Source organism: Lissotriton helveticus, chromosome 1_1, assembly GCF_964261635.1.
Source record: "Lissotriton helveticus chromosome 1_1, aLisHel1.1, whole genome shotgun sequence".
Lineage (NCBI taxonomy): Eukaryota > Metazoa > Chordata > Amphibia > Caudata > Salamandridae > Lissotriton > Lissotriton helveticus.
In genome coordinates this window covers 1,353,739,431-1,353,766,575 of record NC_136057.1, presented here as the reverse complement: position 1 = coordinate 1,353,766,575, position 27,145 = coordinate 1,353,739,431, and the positions used below count along the sequence as shown (strand labels likewise).

At 49.4% G+C, this 27,145-nt stretch overlaps 1 protein-coding gene across 2 annotated transcripts in view; it reads right to left on the bottom strand.

The window, feature by feature from the left end:
* Positions 1-27,145, bottom strand: part of MEI1 (meiotic double-stranded break formation protein 1) — a 3,250,839-nt gene that overhangs the window by 376,836 nt on the left and 2,846,858 nt on the right. For both annotated transcript variants that reach the window (XM_078683295.1, XM_078683306.1), the window contains one exon: positions 22,271-22,449. In XM_078683295.1, the coding sequence (XP_078539421.1) occupies positions 22,271-22,449 (179 nt within the window). The remainder of the gene's footprint in view (positions 1-22,270; positions 22,450-27,145) is intronic.

Below are 27,145 nucleotides of genomic sequence, written 5' to 3'. Positions count from 1 at the left end.
ACTGACGGGCAGAAGTCAAAGAGCGACGATGCTTCTTCAACTTCTTTTTGTGCTTCGACTTACCTGAGGAGTGCAAAAACTTGGAAGAAGACTGGAGGTGAAGGCTTCCCGACCAGTCCCTCATTCTCCCACACGACCGGGACCTCGAACGGCACGGGAAGACTGCTGGGTCTTGAGAAGCTTTCGGGACCGATCCCAAAAAAGACTTCGGATTCATGGTCCGGCAGTCGGAGCACAACTTGGGATCATGGTCGAGCTCCAGGCAAAACAGGCACACGCTGTGTGGATCCATCACCGACATCAGTCGGAAACAGGAAACACAGGCCTTGAAACCGGGCATCTCTCGTGCACCAGGAGTCGAAGGGCTCAGCAAACATGGTGTCGACAAAAGTCGAGAAAAAGTCTGTCAAAAAATGACTGGAGGTACCACTCTCTCCGGATCTGCGCTGGCTAACGCGGAAAAAGAAAGAACTGACATCAGTGCGCGAGGGTGGCGTCTAAGTAGCTACTGCGACGTCATCCTGGTGACCACGACCCCAAGGACGAACATGGAGCCATCCGATGCCAACTTTTGATGCGCAGAGGCACTGCTGATGAAAAACTTTCCGGATCCAGTCTGACACCTGGGGGTAATTCTAAGGTAAGGAATCAATAACTAACTGTTTCTTTCAGATATCTAAATTGACATTGACACATTCATATGCTATTTGTAGTCAAGTCCTCTTATTAAGTGACCCAATCTGCATCCACTAATGAGGAGGACCATGGAGCGCTCCTCTCAAGAGAGGTTCCACTGCTCAGATTTGCATAATTCATTAAGAGTAATTAACCTTTAGTCTCATGGAAGGAGAGGCATGTGGTTCAGTGGAGTAGTGTGGCTCACTGGTTAGAGGCGGCAGGCCTGAGAGCAGAAGTCAGCCTGGGACCAGGGTTCAATTCCCGACGCGGCAGGGTCGTGGACCTTGGTCAGCGGACTCGATAATTCTCGCTTCGGTGCTTACTCTAATCAGGGGTTCCACTCGGCAACTCTGGGCATTAGCTTGCCTAATCTCCACAACGGCCCCACCAATTCCGGGGATGCCTGGCTCCACCTTGGGGACTCCCAGCAAGGGACCATCCCACAGGGAAAGCCAGGACGGGTTCCCCAGAGTTATACAGCGCCGGGACGCCCCGTTGCTGGGGCAGCTGTGCGCTTTACAAGTATACTACATTTACATTTACATGTGAAACTATGAAAGATACCAACACAGGCAACTTAACCTTTTCTGCTCCACTACAGGAGCTTTCATAGATTCATAAGCTTAAATTAAGACAAGCAAACAGGTACCATGCAAAAAGCAGTAGGAAGCAATAAGAATCACATTATGTGAACAGGTTTCAAAGCCTCGTTTGTCCCACTGGCGACTCTGCAATGGTCTGTACATCAAAGTAGTAATGCCTGATAAAGGCATAAGTAACCCTCCAAGTTACCGTTCTGCAAATCAGAGACGTTTTAAGGCATGGTCAGAGTAGGCTCTGGCCCAGGGCCCCAGCCTTTCAGGGTTCCCAACAGGGGCCCCCAAAATATGTTTGGTCCAGGGCACCCAAAACCCTCAAGATGTCCCTGCTGCAAATCTCTCTCAAGGGCACGTCGTATGTGTCAGCTGAAGTTCCCATGACTCTGGTACAACAGCGAGTTCTGACCCACACAGAGAGCGGTTTGCCCACCTCAGGTGGCAAGTAGCACTCATTTAGATAGAGTTTGCTTTGCATTGCCTTTACCCTTATTTGCATGGCAAAAGTGAATAACAGCAGGTTGGAATAATGGACATCTTTAATAGTTTTTAAGTAGAATTTCAAACAGCTTTTGATGTTGATTGATTATAGAGATCTTCAGTCTGCAGTAATTGGTAGTAGTTGCCTGTGGAAAGACTGTAGGTAGATTGGTCCTTTAATTCAAAGGAAATTAAGACTTTTTATGAACCAATCTTGGATTTGCTCAGAGGAACATTATGTCCCCGAAGAAAGCTATCTTCCACTTCTGGTGTTGTAGGGAGGCCCACATGATGATTTCAAAAGTGCTTCCATTAGGGCTGTTAGCACTGTGTTAAGCTTCGATGATATGCAGAGAGAGTCTTGCTGCTGGTGGAAAAGATCGATAAGCGTAACCTCATGGACACTTTAACTAGACTGGAAGAGAAGATGGAATATTCTGTTTCTGCAAGTATCCTAGGATAGCAGCCAGAAGAATTCTGATAGACGGGCCTTTGATTCCAACTCTGGCTAGATGGAGAACATAGGGCACAATTTAATATAGAGACAAAGGGAGTGGTGCCTTGTATTTCGAAAACTCATTGCAAGAGTAAACAAAGTAGAAGGAGCCCAGATTACCTGAATTAATCTTCTGGCAGGTCTACAGATTCAAATTCCTGAGCAGCCAGACCATCAATTGTGGGTACTGGTGTTTCCTGAAGAGAACTTAGCCCCTGTTCTCGAAAGACGGATAACAATCCAGTTTACACTGTATCAGCGTTTCCATTGGCATTTTCTATGGCTCTGAGAAACAAGTATTGTTTGGCTGAAGCGCTCGCTATTAGGATCATTATTCAAGATTCTCACTTTATTTTCAGAGTCTCTGGATCATCTGAATTTGGCGAAAGGTGTAAATATATTTTCTAAATTAGTTTATAAAAAGGCCCTCTCCATAAAACCCCAGGCAACATTGTGAGTAAAAACAAAATAGTTTACATTAGTGGAAAAAAGAGCCCACTGTAAGGGTCTTGAGCACTGACATATAAGGGACAGTTTTTCATTATTCTCTCATTCGTAATTGAAGGATTGTTGTCCGCTCAAGGCACTCACACAGGCATTGTAGATCCCTGGCATATTTGGCTGAAATATACATGTTCAATTATAAGCTCAGTAACTTAGTGTCAAGCATGGGTCTTATGGCCAGTGCTTGCAGTGTCACCTTTGTTTGAAAAAATTGTCTACATTTATAGAGCTGTCAAAATGATCAGGGAGTGGTACATTTTCTCCCCACCTTCTTTACAATATCTAGCAGGCGATAAATTTCAATATGGCCACCAGTGAGAACACCGCTGCATCTTCTCAGATGGAACAGTCGATGCGACCCGGAATTGTCGAAAGAAGACACATGTTGGCTGAGGAAAGAGACAGGACCCACGTGCGGCCACGAGGTGAGGAGAAATTCCTCACACTCAGCCTCCACTTAAGAGTTCCAGCTTTATGTTTTTTTAATGGATCAATTCTGTTTATGAAAGTCACAGCAAGTGGTGCATATACACAGCTAGGTGGCTACAACCGAGGGGTCCGGCAGCATCCAATAAAACGTACAACTCAAGGAATACACAGATGTCTGCCTTCAACGCTGGGGCTGGCTGCGTAACTGAGGCAATTTTAATATAGTAAATACAATAAAACCCAAACAAACCACTCCCCACCATCCCAAATTTCTTTGTCAGACACTGCAAAGTGGTCTAACGTAAAAGTGTGTTGAGGGAAGGGGAGAAGATTTAAGCAGTCATGAGATCGCGATACTAGTTTGGGCCAGGATTATCGTTAGGTTTGGTTGGTGTTAGCAAGCAGAGAAGTTTAAGGTAGGAAGGACATGTTAATTCGCTAAATTTGGATGGGAGTATGTGAATGAATGGCACCCATAAGTCTGGATAAGAGTTGCCCATCTGGTCAACAGTTAGGGCCAATTTTTCCATTACCAAAATGAACCATAATTTGTGAATCCAGGCAGAATAAACCGGGATCTCCGGTGCCCCAGAGGTGCGAGAATCACCTGGTGTACTGCCCTTAGTACCAGGGCCATTGTCTTCTCTCGGGTAGAGCAAAGCGGATATGTCTGGGGAGTGGGAAGTCCCAGAATGGTGTAGGCTGGGAACCTTGGAATCGAGGTATCAAAGGCTTGGTCTATATCATTAAGCATACACTCCAAGGAGTTGGCTAGTTTCCGACAATGCTATGGAAGGTGTTGTAACATGCCTGTACCCCTACAGCCCCTCTAGAACTCCTTCGAGCCTTCATGGTTCCAAGCCTGGAGCATGCTGGAGTCAGGTACCAATAGGACCCTATCTGGGCTCCCAGAAGCGCTGTGCACCGCATTAACATGCAGAGGTTGAGTGCACGGTAACCAGGCAAGTGAGCATTTTTGCGGGGAGGACAAGGCTAGTGCCGCGGTACCTCCCGTTGTGAGGAGGCAGACGGCCTTAGGCCGGTGCAGCTTGTGCAATGGAAAGGACCGCACCTCTCTCCTGGGTCTGTGCTTCATTCTGCTCCCCTTTGCTTCATTTACCCGAACGTCCTCCGACTCCTGTTTTGGGGGAAGAGATTGTGCATCTGTCCATATCTGGAATAGCTGGAAGCAAGACCAGCAATACAACCAGCCACAAGGCAGCAAGAAACTTAGCCTATAAAACAACAAGGAACTTAAAGGAAGGAAATTAAAAGTATGAAACAAGGGCAATAGGATTAACAAAGGCAGGACAGGGCTGTGTGAATTGGCAAAGGGAAGGGGGCGAGGTCACGGTTCCACCTCCCTTCCTCCTTCTTCAGCCAAACCAGATTCAGTCCCAGCCCAATCCCTTGGCAAAGAAGCAGTTCAACCCAGCCAACACCGGATGTCGTGAGTGCGGCAGCCGCTACTCGGCGGCCGCAGAGAGCAGCACCAGGAGGACTACAGAGGTGGCCCGAAATTAGCTCGGGTGCAGCCTGTGGTACACTTGGTGGCACCATTCACCATCACTTCTAACCAGCCTGACAGTCTGTCACGCCGGGAAAAAAAACGTTCAAACCGAAAGGTGGCATAGCGGTCATCAGAAGGACATCAAAAGACACGATTGTAAGCCCCATGGCTCCCCAAGTAGGGGTTAGTCCGGGACTCCAGCCGAGTGGGCGCCGGGGGGGTGCAGCGCAAGGTGCAAACCCACGGGAACTCCAGCCACTCAACCAACCAAATCATGCATTTCAGAAAAGAGAGGGGTCCGACGGCTCCACTCAAGAAAAGGAAGCAGAGGGTCGACTGTTTGAAACCCATAGAAGTATCTGACCAGATACTCTTCTTAACATCGGATACATTCCCGAGCAGCTCGGCATCTAAATTTGCCTATCTCAAAAATGCGGGCTCTGCTATCTTTTCCAGTAATTCGAGGATTAAGGGTCTGCCCATCCCTCTGAGGCCAACAGTGATTGTCAACAAGGAGGGCCCCAACCTTAAATCTTCATCTCCCCACTCGGGTGTAGCACGGTTACAACGAATTTTTTACAACGCACTACCATTACATCGCAACTTTTACCACGCAAACCATTACAACGCAATGCGCTGGGGGGCGCTCTAGGATAGGGAATGTATTTAATATACTATCCAACACCTTCCCTGCTATCCACGGGGACTGGAGTTGGAATAGTAAATTAAATAATTCACTATCCAGCGCCTAAAAGTATTATGCGTTGTAATGGACTGCGTGGTAAAAACCGCGTTGTAAAGGCATGCGTGGTAAAAGCATGCGTTGTAGTGACACCAATCCCCCAACTCGGCATCTCACCTGCATACAAGTGAACTCCTAGGGCCCACTGAGCTAGACAGGGGTTTGCTCTATGAAGGTTTGAGGGTGCCCCCCTCCCCCTCCTCGGTTAGACTGGGGGCCCAAACCACCGACCGCACCCCAAATCTAGGAGCACAGCAGGATTAGCCCAAGAAGAACACAAACTTATAAATTCGGAAAGTAACGCTACTCTCACTAATTTGCCAGAATAGAACCCCGCGCAGCCCCTACTTAACTCTCCTACGTGTAGAGATGATCCACACCACCTATCTTTCAGCCTGGATGATGAAGCAGAAGTAAAGAAGTGAGCAGTCCACCGTGAGAAAGAAAGCCTTGCTACAACAATTGAGAAACCAAAGCAACCAATAGTGCAATCACCACTGCTCAGGGATGCCGTGAATAAGCCTGACATAAGAACTTCTAAGGGACAAGGACGACTTCAACTATCTCCCTATGAAGAAAACCTCTCCGAACATGAAAAGGACCCTTCTACTGACCTTTTCTTATCTTCAGTCTAAGGAATGGTAAATTATGTTTCCATCCTACGGAAAAGAAGTCCTCCACAATACCGCTCCCCCACCTACTAAGAGTCGGCATGGTCCACAGCCGTGGACATCTTACAGAGTTCGGTGGATGGATGCCATGTCGTTTCAAGCCAACAAAATGGATATACAAATAAGCCTACTAAACACCCTGGCCATATACGTTGCCGGTATAGACAAAAAGATCACAAATTTAAACAATCTGATCAAACGGGCCCAGGCGGATACCAATCACCCACGTCAAAGCTGCAACTGCTCGCCAATCTTAGGCAAATTAAGTGCAGTCCCGGAGGTGAGGACTAAGCTTGAGCTACAATCACCCAGCACCTTACCAATAGATGTCCACTTTACATTAGACGAAGTCATCTGTGCTATAAACGCTAGTGTGGGCGGTAAAGCTCCAGGCATAGATGGAGTCCCTGTTGACCTATATACATCTAATATACATCTAATCTACCTCTCTGGGGCCCATTACTAAACCTAGTTCTGACTGCTTGCTATCACCTCGATTTTATTCCATCTTGGTCTGAATCAATCCTGGTGCCAATTTTTAAAAAGGGAGATTGTAACTACCTCATGTGCTGCAGGCCAATATCTTTATTAGATTATTTTCTCAAAGTAGCTAGCCGTATTGTACTTAGATTGCAGACATGGGCCGAAGATGCTGGCATGATCACTGAGCTACAATATGGTTTCCGACAGGGACTAGGCACGATACAGCAGGGGCTAAATCTAAATTGGTTGCTTGGCACGTATACACGTTCCAAGCAGGGGAAGTTATTCCTGGCATTCATAGATCTTAGCTCTGCGTTCGACTGCGTCAAACATGACAAACTCTGGAGTATCCTAGAGGAAAAGGGAGTGGACACACCGCTCATAAACTTAATGAGACAGTTATACGGAGATGCTCCCATACCCTCACACTGTCAAAATATGGAAGAGGCAGATTGCAAAGGCAAACAAGCAAAAAGGAGAAAAGGCAGAAATAAAATCAGTCCCACAATGCAAAATTTGGTGCACTATCCACTATTTAATTCACGAATCCATGAAGACTTGCCTGGACACAAGGACCAAATCCGGCCTAGCGGGTCAGCAAATGTGATTGATGCCCCAACCTTAACTGCTAATCAGTCGAAAAGCAATCATACACCCCACTGAGGTGAGCTGGCACAGACTCTGCCACTATAGCATTGAGGATCACCCTTATGAACCATGCCAAAACTCAATGGCAAGTCACGGCTCCCAAACCTTCGAGCCAAGTGGCGGGGAGAAAGAGTACTTGGTCAAGTATCCCGCCTGCTTCCAAGAATAGAGCCATTAGACATGAAACAACTCACATTGAAGAACCTGCACAAGCCAGCGCCTCGCATAATATCCTTGACACAGCTTCAATGAGCCCAAAAGAGCCCATAACCGCACTTACTCACCCTCCTATAAAATCGAATTTTGTTTCAGTCTCTATTATGCTTGTTGAAAGTATTCCTCCGCACCGCAGCAATTGGACTGTTTCAACCCTGGGCTCAGCTGGAGCAGTCTCTGAGTGGTCAGGCCCTCCCTTGGAACTCTGACAAATCTACTAAATCTCTCAAAGCCTGGGAACAACTTACCTACAACTTCTCTCAATGTCCACTCATACATAGGGCTAGTACAAGTACCAATCACACACACACTATTTTACCCGGAAAACAAGTTGAAAGGCAGGTTTGAAATCCTAAACCAGGGGAACATCCTGAAGCTAATTCAAGCAACAGGCTTGAGGGAAGAAGTCACACCCCAAGAGATACTCTCTGTGGAATTTATCGCTCCAGGCCATGGTCAGATGAATGAATCCACCAAAATCAGCTGGCGATCGACGGAGTTAGCCAACAAGATCCTGAGGTACGCAGATCTTTTCAAGCAGTGGGGTATTTCCCTTATTCCAGGGAAGGAACCAGGCTATCCATGTATCCTCGAACATTGTGCTAGAAGCGGTGAGATCAAGAGCGTTCTCTGAAAAATTGGAAGCTCGATTCCCAACACCAACACAGAGCAAACCCTAGAAGGTTGGACTCACAAGTGAAAGGTTCCAGTCACACTATACGATCTGCAAAACAAAGTATAAATCTGCTGTGGAGAAAACTCAAAATGTCAGCAATGGACCCAAAAATAATAAGTAAACTAAACATCTAAAGGTGGCTAAACGCAAAACATCAAAGGAACACCTGGAATTCATTCTGGGCCGAACTACTGCATGATATGAGGACCAATAACTCAGCTATGTTTTGGCATACCATAAATAGCCTAGGGGGCGCGCTTCCTAAGGCAGCCTCCTCCAACATCTCGGAGTCGAAGTGGTACCTCTTTTCACATGATCATTGCAACGTACAACCAGAGTAAGATCAAAACTGTGAGCAGGTCAAAGTCTCTGTGGGCAGCGCCGTCTGGGAAGCTCAATCCACTACTCATGATAAGTCATCCCTCAGGCTCTCCTTCACAGATGCTTCAATACAGAAGCAAATTGCAAAAGGGACACAAGGACGGGGATCCCAGCTCAGGTGGAATACCACCAGCCCTATACAAGGAGGATCCAGCTTTTTGGGCCATTCAATTAGACCCGCTCTATTGAACTATTTTAGAAAAGAACTCCATCTCGGCATCATGGCGTGGATCGATTCTTGATCCAATTTTCAAAGGCGGCAACAAAAAATCTCCAGGGAATTACCGCATGATCGCCCTAATCGATAATGATGTGAAATATTTTGCAGGCCTGCTGCTGGACTCCCTACGATCATGGGCTGAGACAAATCAAATCATACCACCAAACCAGAATGGATTCACAAGCAACACTGGGACAGCAGCGAATCTCATCATACTCTCTCTTTTGATCAACTAGGCCGAATCCAACATCAGTCCCGTATATATGGGTTTCATAGACTACAAATCTGCATTCGACAGGGTTGATATAGGGAAGCTTTGGCAGAAACTCACCGTGCTCAACATTCCTAACACTTTGCTCAGGGCCTTGCAGCGTTTGCACCACAACACATGGGTCAGGATTAAAATTGGGGATGGTTTGCGCCTGTCACGGCCCATCAAGGCCTCAAGCAAGGCTGTGTTCTTGCACTTACGCTTTTTTATCTATTTTTGTCCGACTTGTCTCCAGTCCTCAACTCAGTTAACTCGCATCCACCTAAATTGTGCAGCCTCCGCCTCTCTAACTTACTCGATGCAGATGATTTGGCCTTCTGGACGCGACCACCACATATTCTGATAGGAGCAATCTACTCTACTGATAAACAAAAAGAAAACCAAAATCCTTGCGGTTCGAACAACTGGGACCAAAAAGCTGACATCGTCTCTACACCAGGAAAGAATAGAAGCCACTATCTGCCACAAGTATTTAGGTGTCCTCCTCAACAATAACAGCAGGTATTCGAGTCAGTTGGCAGAGCTAAAAAAGAAAGGTACCACTCTGCTTGCTCTCAGATCAGTTTACAAAAATGTAAATGGCCCCTCCTTTGCTCCAATTCTTCAGGTGGCTCAGGTGAAGGTAATGCCAACTCTAACACAGGTGTGACGCTCTGAAAGGGCGGGATAGCTGGTCATTGGACAAAAAAGTCGCAAAAATCTACAGAACGTTCTTCCAGCTCCCTTCTCACACATCTCCAGCACAAATCAGACTGGAATTCGGAATCTGCAGACAGGACCTGGCTTGTATGGTGGCCTTCGCAATAAGCTGCCATTACCTTAGGGCCTCCAAAGAAGGCACTCTGGCCCACAACTTATGGATCAATTTGAACACTAACCGCAGGTCGGTGGGACATCAATAATTGACCTGAGCCCTCAGGACACATGGCTTGACTCCCTCTTGGCAACGTGAGCTAAAGAACGATGATGGATTCTATGTCAGGACCAGAGGCTCCGATTATGTTTTTCTTCCTTCGCTTTTATTTCTATGTAAAACACACAGCAGCCAGAAAAGCAATAAAGATGCCTTTTTCTTCCAAACAAAGAGAAAAAACATTGTTCTCAACAGAAACTAGTAAATCCGTTCCATAAACATCAACTCCCATAAGTCCAAGGGATAATACAGCAACTGAGTCCTTCAACACTGTCCATGAATCCTAGAAAGCTCTACCATCTTGTGAAACCCTCCTCTTTCATCACTGCTGCACAGCCAGTTAAGTTCATTTTCTATTATCTCTCACGTTGTTGGTGATTTTGTGAAAATTGTTGTCTATAAAGGGCATTGGGCCGCTATTGAGGGGATCGATATTCTTTGCACGTTGTGTGACTGATGCTGTTTTCTTCACAGATTCCCCTTTACCGTCTGCGGGAGCGTTCTTCGCTCCTTACGCGGCCGTCCCACTTACAGCGGGGTCTGTTGCCCGTCAGGGGGAGCCTGTGTGACTCGTTGCTCCTGCAGCGCGGTTTTACTTCAAAGCGGAGCCGCACTAAGAGAGCTGAGTTCGCCGGAGCCTGTCCCCTGCTGACATACCAATAATCCCCTTCGGGGTCCGTATTTGCCCACAATTGTATTACTTCATGCCCGCTGGCATCAGTATTACACGGAGTTTCCTCCGCAAATCGTCTTCGGGCAAACTGGTGCACTTGATCTGGTTTTGAGCGATCTGGGTGGCGGTTAGACCGTGTCAGTTTTGACGGCCTGCGTTATTGGGGTGTGTGTACCACCCACAGCGGTTTGCCTGCATCAAAAAGCCTGCAGCTCTCTGATCTGCCCAAATTAGATACTAATGTTTCTTACAGATATATCGTTACCGAAGGTAAGGAACTTCTGCATCTGAAAGAAACACGTTATACCAACCCCGGTGGTGGGTCTGCAAACCAAAATCACACCAGGAAGTCCTGGAGAACCAAACGGCTAAAGATGCCATCCCACCGGACTTGGCTGTCGAGGCAGTAGTGCTTGGCAAACATGTGCAGCGAGGCCCACGTAGCTGCCTGACAAATGTCCTGCAAAGGGACTCCCCGAACCAGGGCAGTAGTAGCCGCCGTGGCCCGAGTGGAATGGGCGCGCACCCCCTCAGTAGGAACCTTTTTAGCCAAGGAATAACAGACCTTGATGCACAAAACGACCCACCTAGAGATAGTCCGTTTATGCACCGCCCGTCCCTTCTTAGCGCCCACGAAAGTTGGTCGTTCACCCGGAACTGTTGTGTGCGGTTCAGGAAAAAAGAAAGCGCACATTTTGGGTCCAGACAGTGGAGCCTCTCTTCCACTTTCGAAGGAGGAGGAGGCAGAAAGAAAGTGGGCAAGGTAGTGGTCTGGCCGGTGTGAAAGGCAGTAACCTCCTTGCGTAGAAAAGAAGGACGAGTCCTCAGAACAACTTTGTCCTGATGGACAGAGAGGAAAGGAGTCTAAGAGGAAAGAGCCTGGAGCTCACTCACTCTTCTGGCAGAGGTGATGGCAACTAGGAAAGCAGTTTTGAGAGTCAGAAGACGAAGAGGACAGTTGTGGAGTGGGACGAACAGAGCACACATCAAATAAGTTAATACCAGATTCAAGTCCCGAGGCACTACGAAAGGAACAAGAGGAAACATGTGAGTAATGCCTTTCAAGAACCTATTTACAACAGGGGACTTAAAGAGAGAAGGCTGATCAGGAAGCCTCAAGAAGGCTGAAACAGCTGAAAGATATCCCTCGATGGTGCCCAGAGAAGAGCCCTGCTGGGCCAGGGAAAGAAGAAAGAGGAGAACCTCCGAAAGAGGGGCGGAAAGGGGATCCACAGCCTTTGCTGTGCACCATGCCACAAAATTGTTTCACCTGCAGCAGTATACCGTTTTTGTGGAGGGACGCCTGGCTGCCAGAATGACTTCGCAGACTTCAGGAGGCAAGTCAAATGGGATCAACCTCCGCCGCTCAATCTCCACGCATTGAGGTGGAGGCTGGACAAGTTCAGGTGGAGGACCGTCCACTGCTGCTGTGACAGAAGGTCCTCCTGAAGAGGCATTCAAATAGGGGATCAATTGACAGACTGAGTAGCTCGGAATACCATTATCTTCGTGCCCAATCCGGAGCCACAAGGATGTCTAGGGCCCGGTTGCGCCTGATCTTCTTCAGCACTCTGGGCAGAAGTGGTATAGGTGGAAAGGAGTATAGTTGACCGCAACTCCACTCGAGACGAAAAGCGTCTCCGAGCGAGTGCCGCCTTGGAAACTCCAATGCGCAGAACTGATGACATTACTCGTTCTGTTCGGTGGCAAATAGATCTAACCATGGCTCTCCCTACTGCTGAAGGAGACATGTCCGAGTTCAGATGCCACTCGTGATGCATCATGCACCGACGGCTGAGTTTGTCCGCCCTGGCGTTCAGAGAACCTACCAGGTTTTGAACCACCAGGGTGATGCCCAGATGTTCCAGCCATGTCCATAGGCGCAGAGCCTCCTGACAAAGGGTCCACGACCCCACCCCGCCTTGTTTGTTGCAATACCACATGGCGATGGTGTTGTCCGTGAATACCTGAACTATACTTCCTCGGACAGAGGGAAGGAATGCCTTCAGGAATGCAAGTCGGATCGCCCTCAGCTCCAGAAGGTTGAAATGGAGCCAGAGACCAGAGGCCTCTGATCTTCGTCTCTCCTATGTGGCCCCCCCATCCCAGGAGGGACGCATCCGTCACCACTGTGTGCTCCGGTTGAAATAGGGAGAGGGATCTGCCACTGATCCAAACGCGGTCCACGAGCCACCACTGCAACTGACTTGTATTGCCTTCCGAGACCAGGACGTGGTCGGACAGGTTGCCCTGATGTTGTGCCCACTGGAACTTCAGGTCCCACTGCAGAGCCCGCATCTGCCACCTGGCGTGATGTACCAGCAGGATGCAGGTGGCCATCAGACCCAGCAGCCGTAGGGTCAACCGAACCGAAACTCGGGATAAAGGCTGAAAGATCGGAATCAGAGCCTGAATATCCCGAACCCGCTGCTCGGGAGGATAAACCCGAAACTGCGCCGAGTCCAGAACCGTTCTGATGAAGAGGAGCTTTTGGGAGGGACTTATGTGTGACTTCGGCACGTTGATGGAAAATCCCAGCAAAGGCAGGAGGTCGGCTGTAGTCTGGAGGTGAGAGAAGACTGTTTGGGGCAGCCCGCCTTCAACAACCGGTCATCGAGATAAGGGAAGATTAGAACCCCTGATCTGTGCAGATGAGCTGCGACCACCGCAATCACTATCGTGAACACCCGAGGGGCACTGGTGAGGCCGAAGGGGAGCACGGTAAACTGAAAGTGCTTGTGGCCTACCCTGACCGTAGGTAACGCCTGTGGCCCTGCAGGACGGGAATGTGGAAATAAGCGTCCTGTAGGTCCAACGCTACCATCCAGTCTCCAGGGTCCAGGGCAGACAAGATCTGAGCTAGCATCAGCATCTTGAACTTCTCCTTCCGCAGAATGCCGTTGACGTTCCTGAGATCCAAGATAAGACGCAGGCTTTTGTCCTTCTTGGGCACCACAAAGTAGTGGGAATTAAAACCACAACCTACTTCTGGGGAAGAAACTCGATTGATGGCTCCTTTGGACAAGAGAGTCGTAACTTCTTGGTGGAGAAGGACCAATTGATCCCCGGACATGCGATGGAATTGAGGTGGCATGGATGGAGGGGTAGTCTTGAAGGGGAGGAAGTAGCCCCTTCGGACTATCTGAAAAACCCACCTGTCCGACGTGATGCTAAGCCAGTGGGGGAGGTGATGGCGAATCATGCCGCCTACTGGCGAATGGTGGCCCTGAAAGTCCTGAAAGGTCAGACTAGAAGGGGTTGGAGGCTGCAACAGAGGGGGCGCTGGTGGACTGGCCCACCCGCTGGCCCCCAGACCCACGACGGTGGGACCCCTGTCCCCGGCCGCGCAGAGGCTGGACAGCTTGCGCAGGCCTGTGGCTCTGGACGGAATGTGGCAGGGCACCCCTTCCATAGCCACGACAGGGGCAAAAAGGATACTGCGCGGGGTGAGAGGTAGAAGCAAGGCCCAAGGACCTGGCCATAGCCCTGGAGTCCTTAAAGCGATTAAGCGTGTTGTCTGCTTTGTCGCTAAACAAGTGACGGCCATCAAAGGGCATGTCTAAAAGCATAGCTTGGACATCACCCAAAAAGCCAGTGAACCTCAGCCAGGCGTAGCGTCTTACGGCTACTGACGTTGAAATACTCCTGCCCAGCGAGTCGGCGGTGTCCAGTCCACATCGTATGGTGAACTTCGCAGTGTCTCTCCCTTCTGCAAAAGCGGGACATGGCCCGGGCCTCCTCCGGACACCTTGGCAGCACCTGCGCAACCATGTCTGACACACCGAATGGGAGTAACGGTCCAAGAGACATGCAGTGTTCACCGACTGCAATCCTAAGTTGGAGGAAGAAACCATTATCTTCCCAAGATGGTCCAGCTTGTTGTATTCCCTATCAGGTGGAGCGGTAGGGAAGGTGCCCTTGGAAGTCGAGGCTTGGACCACCAAGCTCTCGGGGGTAGGGTGTTGAGAGAGGAAAATGGGATCGCCCGTGGCCAGGCAGTGGCGTTGGGCAATCATCCTATCCACAGGGGCACCTGTGTTGGGCTTGGACCAAGTGCCCAGAAGAATGTCCGTGAGGGCCTCATTGAACGGCAACAGGGGCTCTGAAGAGGCTGCCGCCAGTTGAAGCACCTCAGTCAAGAGGTTAGTCCTAACTGCCACCGTAGGAAGCTCAAGGTTTAAGGCCTCAGCCACCCTACACAACACGGCTGCATATGATGCACCCTCCTCCGAAGCCACGGTAGGGGGAGATAGCATGCCAAGGTCTGGAGAAGTGTCCGGACCGCTGGCCTCACCCAACTCCTCTCTCCAGTCTGGTTCTTCTAACTGGTCTGCCAAAGGGTCCGCAGACCCCTCCCAGTCCTCTTCACCCTCCTCTGGTAGCCACTCAGGGATATAGGGAACACCAGGGGAGAACAGGGGTACAAAAGTACTCAGTTGGCACCAGTACCGACGTCGGTTGACCCCAGTCCAGTTCCGTGTCCACGTCGAGGGGAAGGCTGGGGTCGATGTCAGTTAGGGAAACAACCGGTGTCGGAGGTGTCGCAAATGGATTTTGTGCCGGGGAGGGGTTGTAAGGTCGACCGGTACCGATCCGGATCCAAGTTTGGATCCCAGGGGGCCCTGCGGCACCAGAGCCTAAGCCACCGGCATTAAAGGTCTAGGATCCCCAGCCGTTGGGCAGGGGTCGCTCCGGCTCCCAGAAAAGGAGGGAGGTTAAGAGTCGACCCAACAGGCTCTGCGGGTGTAGCCGGACGACTACCTTCAGAATACCGCGTCGCGTCGCCTGGGGAGAACCCGAAGAGCGATGGTGCTTCTTCACCTTCTTTTTGTGCTTCGACTTAACCGAAGAGTGTTGATAATGGCTCAGCGACCAGTCCCGCGACCTCCCTCTCAACCGGGACCTCGAGCAGCGCAGAGCCCACTGCCGGGCCTCCAGAAGCTTTCGGAACGGCTCCTGCAAAGACTTCAGGGCCATGGCCAGGCAGTCAGAGCAAGACTTCGGGTCGTGGTCGCGCTCCAGACACCAGAGGCACACGAGATGGGGGTCCGTCACCAATATCAGCTTGTGGCAGGAGCCACAAGGCTTGAAGCCAGTTCAACAATGTGACATCCCTGTGCACCAGGAGTCGAACTGCTCAAAAAGATGCCAACAAAAAGTCAAAAACAGATAGTCAAAAAGTGACCGCTCTCTCCAGATCAGCGCTGGCTGGCACAGTAATAGAAAGAACTGACGTCAGCACGCAGGGGTGGCGTCTAAGTACATACCGCTAAGTCATTCTGGTGACCAGACGCCAACGACGAATGCGGAGTCGACCGACGCCACCTACTGACGCGCAGGGGTATTGCTGAAGAAAAATTCTCCGGATCCAGTCTGACGCCTGGGGGTGATTCTAAGGTGAGGAATCCATAACTAATAGTCTCTTTCAGATAGGACCTTTTGTAAAAGTGACAGTGCAGAAACTTTACTCATTTATATACCTGTTGACTGTGCACCCTTTCTGGGTGTTCCTTTTGAGTTCATGGAAGAATCTGGAGTAAAAAAGTTGGTCCCTTTGCAACTTGGGCACATACTCTATGGTGCTTTTCAGAAGCAACTTCAAAATCCCATCTCTCAGCTCATGTATGAGTTTATGAGCCTCCTCCTTTAGTGGATTTAAAGGAGTTTGTTCTTTGAATTCCATGGTGTGCACATGATGGATAATACTGAGCACTCACATGTAAGTTGTTATAACTTGCCAGTTGTGAAGGTCTGGTTGAATCTGCTCCACTATCCCCTTTGTCAAATGGGGACTGGACAGCAAGAGGAAGTCACTGCTTGGCTAGGTTCATCTTAAGGGAGAGCAGTTTAGCCTCATCTTCTTCTCTGCAGTAATTTATTTGTTTTACAAGAATAGGAACCATAGATGCAGTAACCTGGTTTTTGAAATGAGTGAAAATTTACGTCTGGTGAAAACAGCCTCTCAGATGGGATTGTGCCTGTTGCCAGAATAACCTTAGCCACACTAAATATATCCAAGGATATAATAAACAAGTTACTTACCTTTGGTAATGTCTTATCTGGTAAAGACTCTATCTATCAGAAGATTCCTTACTTTAGAATAAACATAAGGCATCAGACTGGGGCCTGTGTGATTTTGTGCAGTACCCCTGCACACCAGTAGGTGACGTCGTTCAGCTCCACATCGTATGCGCCTTAAGTGACATGCGCAGAACCTACATAGATCCCACCCCAGTGCAGTGAAGTCAGCTACTTTTGCGATTTTCCATGAGAAGGGTGTCCCTTACACTATAATTCGCTCACAGAATGGGCAGGATGGGAGGGTTGGTAAGAAATCTGTGGTTACATAGAGTCTCTAACAGATAAGGCATTATCGAAAGTAAGTTACTTATTTATCTGATAGAGACTTTTTAGCCACTGATTTCGTACCTTAGAATAGATACCTAAGCAATGCCTACCTGAAGGTGGGTCTGCAATGCCAATTTTAAATCAAAATGACCGTAAGGATCGAACGGGCGAGGTGCCCGTTGTGATGGATCTGAATGTCCAGATAATAGTGTTTGGTAAATGTGTGCAAAGTTCCCCACAGTGCTGCCTGACAGATGTCCAGGACAAGGACTCCACTGGCTAACACAGTGGACATAGCCTTAGATCCAGTGGAATGAGCAAACATTTGCTCACGGTTGCTTCTTGGCCAATGCGTAGTAGAACTTGATACAGAGCACTATCCATCTTGAGATGGTCCGTTTCTGCTCAGCCTTCCCTTTCTTAGCTCCTACCTACTCCACTAAGAGTTGAGTGTCCACCCTCAAAGGTTTTGAGCGATCAAGGTAGAACAACAACACTCTTTTTTGGGTCCAGGCAGAGGGATCTCTCCTCCTCTTTGGAGGGGTGAGGCGAAGCAAAGAAGGTAGTCAGGATGATCATTTGGCCTACAAGAAGGGAGACAAAACACTCAGAAGGAAGGAGGCACATGTCTGGAGGACCCGCTTGTACAGATAGAAGGTGGTGTAGGGAGGGTGTGCTGAGAGTGCATGCAATTTGCTGACCCTCCTGGCCAATGCTATGGCTAATAGAAAGACATTTTTGATGGTCAGTAGCCTAAGATTCAAATCCCACAGGAGCATGATGAATGGCCTTGAATAAAATGTGCTGCAAGCCTTTTGAAACCTAGCCACGACAAGTGACTTAAATAAAGAAGGGTGTTCCGTCAACTGCAAAAATGCCAAAATAGCTGATATATAACCTTTAGCTGTGCAGAGAGGAGAGTCTTGCTGGGCCAACAATAGCGCAAACAGAAGATCCTTAGAAAGAGGTGCAGAAACAGGTTCGATACTGGGGAAATTACGCCAAGTCACAAACTTATCCCAATGGAAGGCATATACCAACTTGGTAGAGGGACGCCTGGTTGCCAGAATAACATCAAGAACTTTGGGAGGAAGGTCAAAAGCTGTTAACTGTTGCCGCTTAATCTCTACGCATAAAAGTGAAGGATGTGCAGATTCAGGTGCAGAACCCTCTCCTGGTGCTGCAACAGAAGATCCTCTCGAAGAGGCTGCCTAATCCGAGGACCCATGGTCATGCTCAACAGCTCGGGATACCACACTCTCCGTGCTCGATCTAGAGCCACAAGAATAACTTGAGCCCGGATGAGCCTAATCTTGTTGATGACTCAGGGCAAAAGTGTTATGAGTGAAGAGGTGTAAAAGAGGTCGGAGCCTCACTCGAGATGAAAAGTGTGCCACAAGGTGGTGGTATTACGCATGAACACCTACACTATCCTTCCCTTGATCGGAGGAAGAAAGGCTTTCAATGTCAAGCGAATCCCCCGAAGCTCCAACAGGTTGATGTGGCGATCAAACTCAACTGGAGACCAGAGTCCTCTAATCTACACCTCTCTCAGATAGTCTCCCCATTCCAGAAGTGATGCATCTGTCACCACAGTCAGCTCTGGTTGGGGAAGGGAGAGGGCTCTGCCACTGACCCAATCGCAGTTCATCAGCCACCACTGCAGATCCTACCGAGATCTGGACCATGTTGGAGAGATTCACCTGATGCTGTGCCCACTGGGACTTCACGTCCCGCTGAAGAGCCCACATAAGCCAACAGGCATGAGTTACAGGAAGGAAGTCATGCGACCCAACAACCTATGGGTCATTCTCACTGAAATCCAGGATAGAGGCTGAGACACTGGTGTCATAGTGTGAATATCCTTGACTTGCCGCTCTGAAGGATAGACCTGAAACTACACTGTTTCCAGAATAGCTAAGATGAAAGGGAGAGTCTGTGAGGGAGTCAGGTGTGACTCCGGCACGTTGACAGTGAACTCCAGAAAGTGCAAAAGGTTTTTCATAGTCAGGAGGTGGGAGACACCTGCTGGGGCGAGCCCACCTCCAATAGCCAATCGTCGAGGTAGGGAAAGACTGGAACTCCTGACCTCCACATATGAGCTGTAACCAAAGAAATCTCTTTCATGAACACCCGAGGGGCACTTGTAAGGCAGAAGGAGAGCACCGCAAACTGAAAGTGCTCTTGGCCTACCGTGAACCACAAGTAATGTTTGTGGGCAGGCATGACGAGGATGTGGAAATATGTGTCCTGCAAGTCCAACGCTATCATTCAGTCTCACAGCAGACACAACTTGCATGGGTGTGAGCATCTTGAATTTTTACTTTTTCAGGAAGAGATTGAGAAGGTGCAGGTCTAGGATAGGACGAAAGTCTCTGTCCTTCTTGGGCACCAGAAAGCATCAGGAATAGCAACCACAACCTACTTCTGATGCTGGCACCCTCTCTATGGCTCCCCTGGCCAAAAGAGCAATCACTTCCTGATGGAACAAGGAGAGTTGGTCCTCATTCAGAAAGTCGTAAGTGGGGTTGTTACACAGGGTAGGGCCATGGTAGCTGGCAGGGTATATACAACAAAGAAAACCTCTTCAGTGGCCGTGAAAAGGGCAAAAGGTGGCCAGGGGATGACAAGGGGCAATAGACAAGCCTAAGAACTCTGCAATAGCTCTGCTATCCTTACAGCGCACCAGAGAGGAGTCTGCCTTATTTCCAAAGATTAGAGAGCTATCAATGGGCATGTCCATAAGTGAGGCCTGGACATTCCCTAAAAAGCCAGTGGTTCTCTGCCAGGCGTGGTGCAGCAAGGCCATAACCAGTGAGCCGGTCACGTACAATCAACATAGTATGGTGAACTTTGCCGGGTCCCTCCCATCCACAATGACCTGGGAGAGTATGCGCGACCATAGGCAGCACTTGTGCAACAGAATCCCAGATCATATAGGAAAATAATTCCAAAAGACACGTAGGGCTAAAGTTAGACTTTTGGTCTGAGTTTAGACCAAAAGTCTAACTCAACCAAAAGTCTAACTTTAGTAGTAGTAGTAAAGTTAGACTTTAGGTCCAAACTTTGGTCTAAGTTTACATTTGTGAATCAGGCCCGTAGAGTTCAACAACGGTAGTGCAAGGCTAGTGAAAAGAACATCCTCTTGCCAAAGGTATCCAGCCTCTTGGATTCCCTACCGGGGTTGATCCTAGAAGTGGAGTTTTGGACCAACAAGCCTTCCGGGGTGGGTGCTGGGTAAGGAAACTGTGGTACTCACGAGTGGGGTGATGGTGGCGTGAAAATTTCCTCTGCACAAGTACCCTGGTGCAGGGGCTGGACCAGGCCCCAAGTAGGATATTGGTGAGGACGTCATGAAAGGGGAGTAAAGGTTCTGAATGAGCAGCTCCCTGCTTTAGCACCTCAGTCAAGACGTTTGTCTTGACTGCCACTGTGGGTAGCTGAAGGTCCAAGACCTCAGCTGCCCAATGCACCACCACAGAGAAAGAGCTAACTCCTCCATGGCCACACTAGGAGGAGAGACCAGGCTAGTATCAGGTGAGGTCTCTAACCTCCTGGCATCTGCCTATTCCTTAAAGCAGTTGTCCTCATTCTCATCTAGGGGATGCAGGTATCAATAAGGGACTTCAGACCCTCCTGTTCATCTCCCTCTCCAGGCCTATCAAAAGGCACTGGCTCTGATCAGAGAGCATGACCATATTCGGCTACGGAACCAGTATTGGACGATGTCCGTGTTGAAGTTGGCAATGATAATGGGGATGGCGCCGCCGTGTAATGTCAGTGGTGCCCAAGGGTGTCGGCACTGGAGAGATGCCAAGGAAGGTCTTGGTCTCGCTGGCAACTCCACTCCGGGTCCAACATGGGATCCATGAAGCCCAAATGGTGGCAAGGGCGAACCTACTGGCGAGGATCCAGCCCATGGGGTTCAAGGACATTCCAGAGGGGGTGGGCCCCCCAAATTTGAGGTACATGGCCTCATAAAATTCTTTAAGTTGGCCAGGGTTGCTCAGGGAATTACAAGGAAGTGCAGAAAGGAGCCTGACTCAGGATCTGCCGAAACATGAGGCCTGGAATTCTAATGCTTCAGCACCTCATCAGAAGACTTTGACGAGCGCGGGGAAGTCAAAGATCTCTTAGACTTCTTCAATTTCTTGTGCTTATAGCTCTTACCTAACTTCCCTGATGACTTTCAGTGCGACAACAATCGCAGGGTGCGACTCCACGAACAGTCCTGGGATCTTCCCTGCAACTGGGATCATGAGCATCACATGGTTGTCTGACGTCGGGTGGCGAGGAGCTTGAGGGATCCCTCCCTCAGCGCCTTTAGATACATGGCACAGCAGTCCTCGTAGGTCTTGGATTCGTGGTCCCTCTCCAAGTACCATAAACACACCAAGTGTGAGTCTTTCACAGACACCAGCCTGTGGAGATCATTAGGCAGTGCATGATATGGGCGCATGTTACAATAGGTTGACTAAACTGTAACTGGTGAATTTTAGTAATTTTGGGGCTTTTAAATGTTAGTTCCTATCTCATTCGTTTCGTCACCGTATAATGTTGCTTTAACTTTTGTTTTTTCAGTGAATTTTTTTAATTTTACCTAAGAAACTCTTATTACCATGTGTAACTATAACGTTATTTTGTGTTTTCAGTGAAAAAGTAAAATATTGTGTGTGTGTGTGTTTGTGGGTGTGTGTTTATGTGTGTGTTTCTCTAATGACACTCCAAACAAGGCTCCAATGCTGCTTTGGCTGTGTGTAATCTCATTTATTATACGCTGCCACCACATGTGATCAAAGCCGTTGGATCGCCCGAAATGCAATATGGTGGCATTGTATAATAAACGAGATTACAAACAGCCAAAGGAGCATCATAGCTTTGTTTGGAGTGGCTTCAGAGAAATTATTGAACAGGATTGCTGGCACCTTACTGCGGACACGCCCCATCGGTCTGGAGCACCACGGCAGCCAGTGATAGCGTGTCAGAAATATATATATACATATATATATATATACACATATATATATATATATATATATATATATATATATATAGATAGATAGATAGATAGATAGATAGATAGATAGATAGATAGATATAGTTATATTTAGATATATACCCATCCCTGGATGCATTCACCACTAAACGTGCTCACTTCAATGAGCTAAGTGAAGATTTCCTAAATTCAAATTAGCAAAAGCCCTGTAATGAGCAGATTATGTTTAAACTGCCTTTTCTATGTCCTGTATTCTTAACCATGTTGCACTTTGATGTTCGCTCTCTGTGAAGCAGAAAGTGAATGCTGTATTGAAATACCTTTCAAAAACATATGTACCTGGATCAGGAGGTTTTGAAAAGCGATCAGAAGAGAAAGCGTTGTCTGCATATTCAGGGGGTAGAGAGAGGCATCCCGCTCATTTAGTGGCAATCTCCTCGCCTCGGACTGGGTGGTGACCACCAAGGAAGAGCTAAAATTCTGCTTCAGGATTGTACGCAGGAAGAGAACAAGGCTGACTGAAAAAGAAAAAGAACCAGGATACATATTTAAGATAAAGCCTGTGCTGTCAGTCAGCCTAGATAACCAAGGGTTAAGTACACTACTCCCCATGCTAGGAAAACAAAGGTTCTTTATCTGTAATAATGTTTCACAGCTTCTGTATCATCTCCTGATTCATAGGCTATCTGAATCCTTACCTGCAGAAGAGCAGGGGGTGGAGTTCCATAACAATTTAAAAATGAAATACATATGCTGTTCCCCATCTGTTTTTGTTAATTTTTTCAGCTTGATGTTTGATTTTTATGGTTTCTTTAAAATGTATTTTGAGGATGGGGTATGTTACAGAGGGAAGTAGGAGAGTATGTGTGTACACCGGGCTTTAATTTTAAATTTCTTAAAAGAGGGAGAGGGATGCCAGGTATTACTTTTATAAGATTTGCATGGAGAGGTAAGTGAGGGGAGCGAAGACGATCCTTGCTGAACATGCTGTCTGGACTCATACACAGCGTTGGTAGAGGATTACACATAGGTCTGGAAGGGCTTAAAAACACCAGATCACATGACTATGGATAATGAATGGATGCATACACCAGGCAGAAAAATAGAATTTTGCAGTCACAGACTCACTTCCTGGTTGTGGTGCACAAGTTACTACTTGTGTAACGATATATCTGTAAGAGACATTAGTTAGTGATAGATTCCCTACCTTAGAATATCCCCAGGCGTCAGACTGGATCCAGAAAGTTTTTGCTTAGCAGTACCTCTGCACGTCAGTAGGTGGTGTCCTGCGACTCTGCGTCCGTCACTGGCGTCGCAAGCTCCGAGATGACGTCACGGAGAGTAGTTAGGCGCTACCCATGCGTGCTGACGTCAGTTCTGTACATGACTTTTCACGCCAGGAACGCAGAGCCATGCAAGATACTGACCATTGGTGCATAAAACTAGAGCCCTAAAAGGGATGACCTTAACCCTAGTGATTAGTTCGCAGAATGGGGAGGATGGGTGGGGCGGTAAGGAATCTATCACTAACTAATGTCTCTTTCAGATATATAGTTACACATGTAGTAACTTGTGCATCTGAAAGAGACAGCTTAGTGAAAGATTCCTTACCTTAGCATAGATACCCCTGCAATACCATTCCCGGTGATGGGTCTGCGAAAAAGATTACACCAGAAAGTCACAGAGAACAGAACGGCCAAAGAAGCCGTCTCTCCGGACTTGACTGTCAAGGCAGTAATGCTTGGTAAACGTGTGTAGCGAGGCCCACGTAGCTGCCTGACAAATGTCCTGCAAGGGAACGCCACGACCCAAGGCAGTAGTGGCTGCAGTTGCCCTGGTCGAATGGGCACTCAGCCCCACAGGAGGCTCCTTCTTAGCCAATGAGTAACATGCTTTGATGCACAAAACGACCCACCTGGAGATGGTCCGCTTGTGCACATCCCGACCTTTTTTGGCGCCCACGTATCCAACAAAGAGCTGGTCATCCACCCGGAACTGTTGTGTACGCTGCAGATAGAATGCGAGGGTCTGCTTTTGGTCCAGATTGTGGAGCCTCTCCTCTTCCCTCGAGAGATGCGGAGGCAGAAAGAAGGTGGGCAAATAGATGGTCTGCCCGATGTGGAAGGGCGTGACCACCTTTGGCAGGAAAGAAGGACGGGTCCTAAAAACCACCTTGTCCGGATGAATAGAAAGAACTTGTTCCACCTGCAGGCGTAAACCGTTTTTGTAGAGGGACGCCTGGCTCCCAGAATGACATCACAGACTTCGGGAGGAAGGTCGAAAGGTGTCAACTGTCGCTGCTCAATCTCCACGCATGGAGGTGGAGGCTGGACAGGTTCGGGTGGAGGACCGTCCCCTGCTGCTGCGACAGAAGATCCTCCCACAGAGGCAGTTGGATCGGGGGATTGATCGCCATGCTGAGTAGCTCGGGGTACCAGTATCTTCGTGCCCAATCCAGAGCCACAAGGATGACTTGGGCCCGGTCACGTATGATCTTCTTTAGCACTCTGGCCAGAAGTGGTATAGGCAGAAAGGCGTACAACAGACCGCAGCTCCACTCGTGACAAAAAGCGTCGCCGAGCGAGTGCCGCCTTGGAAATTCCAACGCGCAGAATTGATGACATTGCTCATTCTCTTCGGTGGCGAATAGAACTAACCACGGCTCTCCCCACTGCAGAAAGAGACCTTCAACCACGTCCGAGTTCAGACGTCATTCGTGATCCATAAAGCACCGGCGGCTGAGTTTGTCCGCCCTGGCGATCAGAGAACCTGCCAGGTGTTGAACCACCAGGGTAATGCCCTGATGTTGCAGCCATGTTCAGAGGTGCAGAGCCTCCAGACATAGGGTCCAAAGCCTCACCCCGCCCTGTTTGTTGCAATATCACATGGCGGTGGTGTTGTCCGTGAACACCTGCACCACACTTCACTTTCAAAATGGATAGTTTGCAGCTCCAAAAGGTTGCTATTGAGCCGGGACTCTGCCAGAGACCAGAGGCCTCTGATCTACGCCTCTCCCAAGTGGCCTCCCCATCCAAGGAGGGACGCATCCGTCACCACTGTGTGCTCCGGTTGGGGAAGGGAGAGGGATCTGCCATTGACCCAATCTCGATTTGTGAGCCACCACTGCAATTGTTCAGCAGTGCCCTCCGAGATCTGGACATGATCGGACAGGTTGTCCTGATGCTGCGCCGACTGGAACTTCAGGTCCCACTGCAGAGCCTGCATATGCCATCTGGCATGTGTCACCAGCAGGATGCAGGAGGCCATCAGGCCCAGGAGCCATAGGGTCATCCTGACTGAAACCCAGGATAGAGGCCGAAAGATCGGAATCATAGCTTGAATATCCTGGACTCGCAGCTCGGGAGGATAAACCCGAAACAGAGTTGAATCCAGAACCGCTCCGATGAAGGGGAGCTTCTGAGAGGGACTCAGGTGCGACTTCGGCACATTGATGTAGAACCCCAGCAACTGCAGGAGGTCGGCTGTAGTCTGAAGGTGGTTGACGACTGCCTGGGGCGAGCCCGCCTTCAACAACCAGTCTTTGAGGTAGGGGAAGACTGACACTCCCAACCTGCGCAGGTGAGCCGCGACCACCACCATCACCTTCGTGAACACCAGAGGGGCGCTGGTAAGGCCGGAGGGGAGTACGGAAAACTGAAAATGCTCCTGGCCTACCATGAACCGCAGGTATCGCGGGTGGGCCGACAGGACAGGGATGTGAAAATAAGCGTCCTGCAAGTCCAACGCTACAATCCAGTCTCCAGGGTCAAGGGCAGCCAGGATCTGAGCCAGAGTCAGCATTTTGAACTTCTCCTTCCGGAGGAAGCGATTGACGTCCCGGAGGTCCAAGATGGGGAGCAGGCCCCCATTGTCTTTCTTGGGGACCAGAAAGTAGTGTGAATAACAACCAATCCCTACTTCCTGCCCAGGAATGCACTCGATGGCCCCCTTGGCCAAGAGGGCCGTGACTTCCTGTTGGAAAAGAACCAAATGATCCCATGACATGCGGTGGCACCGAGGCGGCATAGCTAGAGGGGAGGACTAAAAGGGAAGGGAATAACCCTTGCAAATTATTTGCAACACCCACTTGTCCGACATAATGTCGCACCAGTGGGGGAGGTGGTGGCGGATACTGCCACCCACTGGCGTGTGGTGCTCCACAAAGCTTGGACTAGGAAGGTGTGGAGGTAGGAGTAGCGGGGTGGAGGTGGACTGACCCGCACGCTGATTCCCTGACCCGCCCTTGCAGAAGCCGCAACCATGGCGCACTGAGTCTGGGTCTGCACAGGCTTGTAGAGGAACGTGCCTGGGTGCCTTTGCCCTGGCCACGAAAGGAACGAAAACCAGGAGTGGACGGGTTTTTCGCAGAAAGACCCAAGGATGTGGCCCGTGAGTCCTTAAAACGCTCCAAAGCACTGTCAGCCTTGTCGCCAAACAGGCGAGTGCCATCGAAGGGCATATCCATGAGCGAGCCCTGGACATCGGGCGAGAACCCAGTTGAACGCAACCAGGTGTGGCGTCGCAATGCCACAGTTGTAGAAATCGCCCTGCCCAGCGAGTCTGCGGTGTCCAAACCACACCGAATGGCGAACTTAGACGCATTCTTTCCTTCAGCAAATGCCTGAGAAAGGACAGCCTGAACCTCCTCAGGACACTGAGGCAACACTTGAGTAATGGTATCCCACACTGCTTGGGACTAGCGGCCCAACAAGCAAGCAGTGTTCACCGACCGCAACCCTAGACTGGCCGAAGAGAACAATCGCTTCCCAAACTGCTCCACTTTCTTAGAGTCCTGGTCTGGCGGAGCCAAGGGAAAGGCACTCTGCGACGTTGACGCCTGGATGACCAGACTCTCAGGCGTGGGATGGGTGGTCAGAAAGGCCAGGTTGCCGGCCGTGACCAAGTGCCCAAGAGGACATCGGTAAGGGCGTCATTGAAGGGAAGCAACGGCTCCGACGAAGTAGAAGCCTTCTGGAGCATCTCAGTAAGGAGGTTGGTTTTGAGGGCCACAGTGGGGAGGTCGCGATTGAGGGCCTCCGCAGCCCTAAGGAGCACCATTGTGTAGGAAGCACCCTCCTCCATTGTAGGCGGAGGAGAGGCAAACCCTGGGTCAGAAGAGACATCGAGGTCGCCTGCCTCCTCCAGATCGTCCACCCAATCATGCTCGGAGTCACATTGCTGGGCAAGAGGGTCCTCTGACCCTTCCCAGTCATC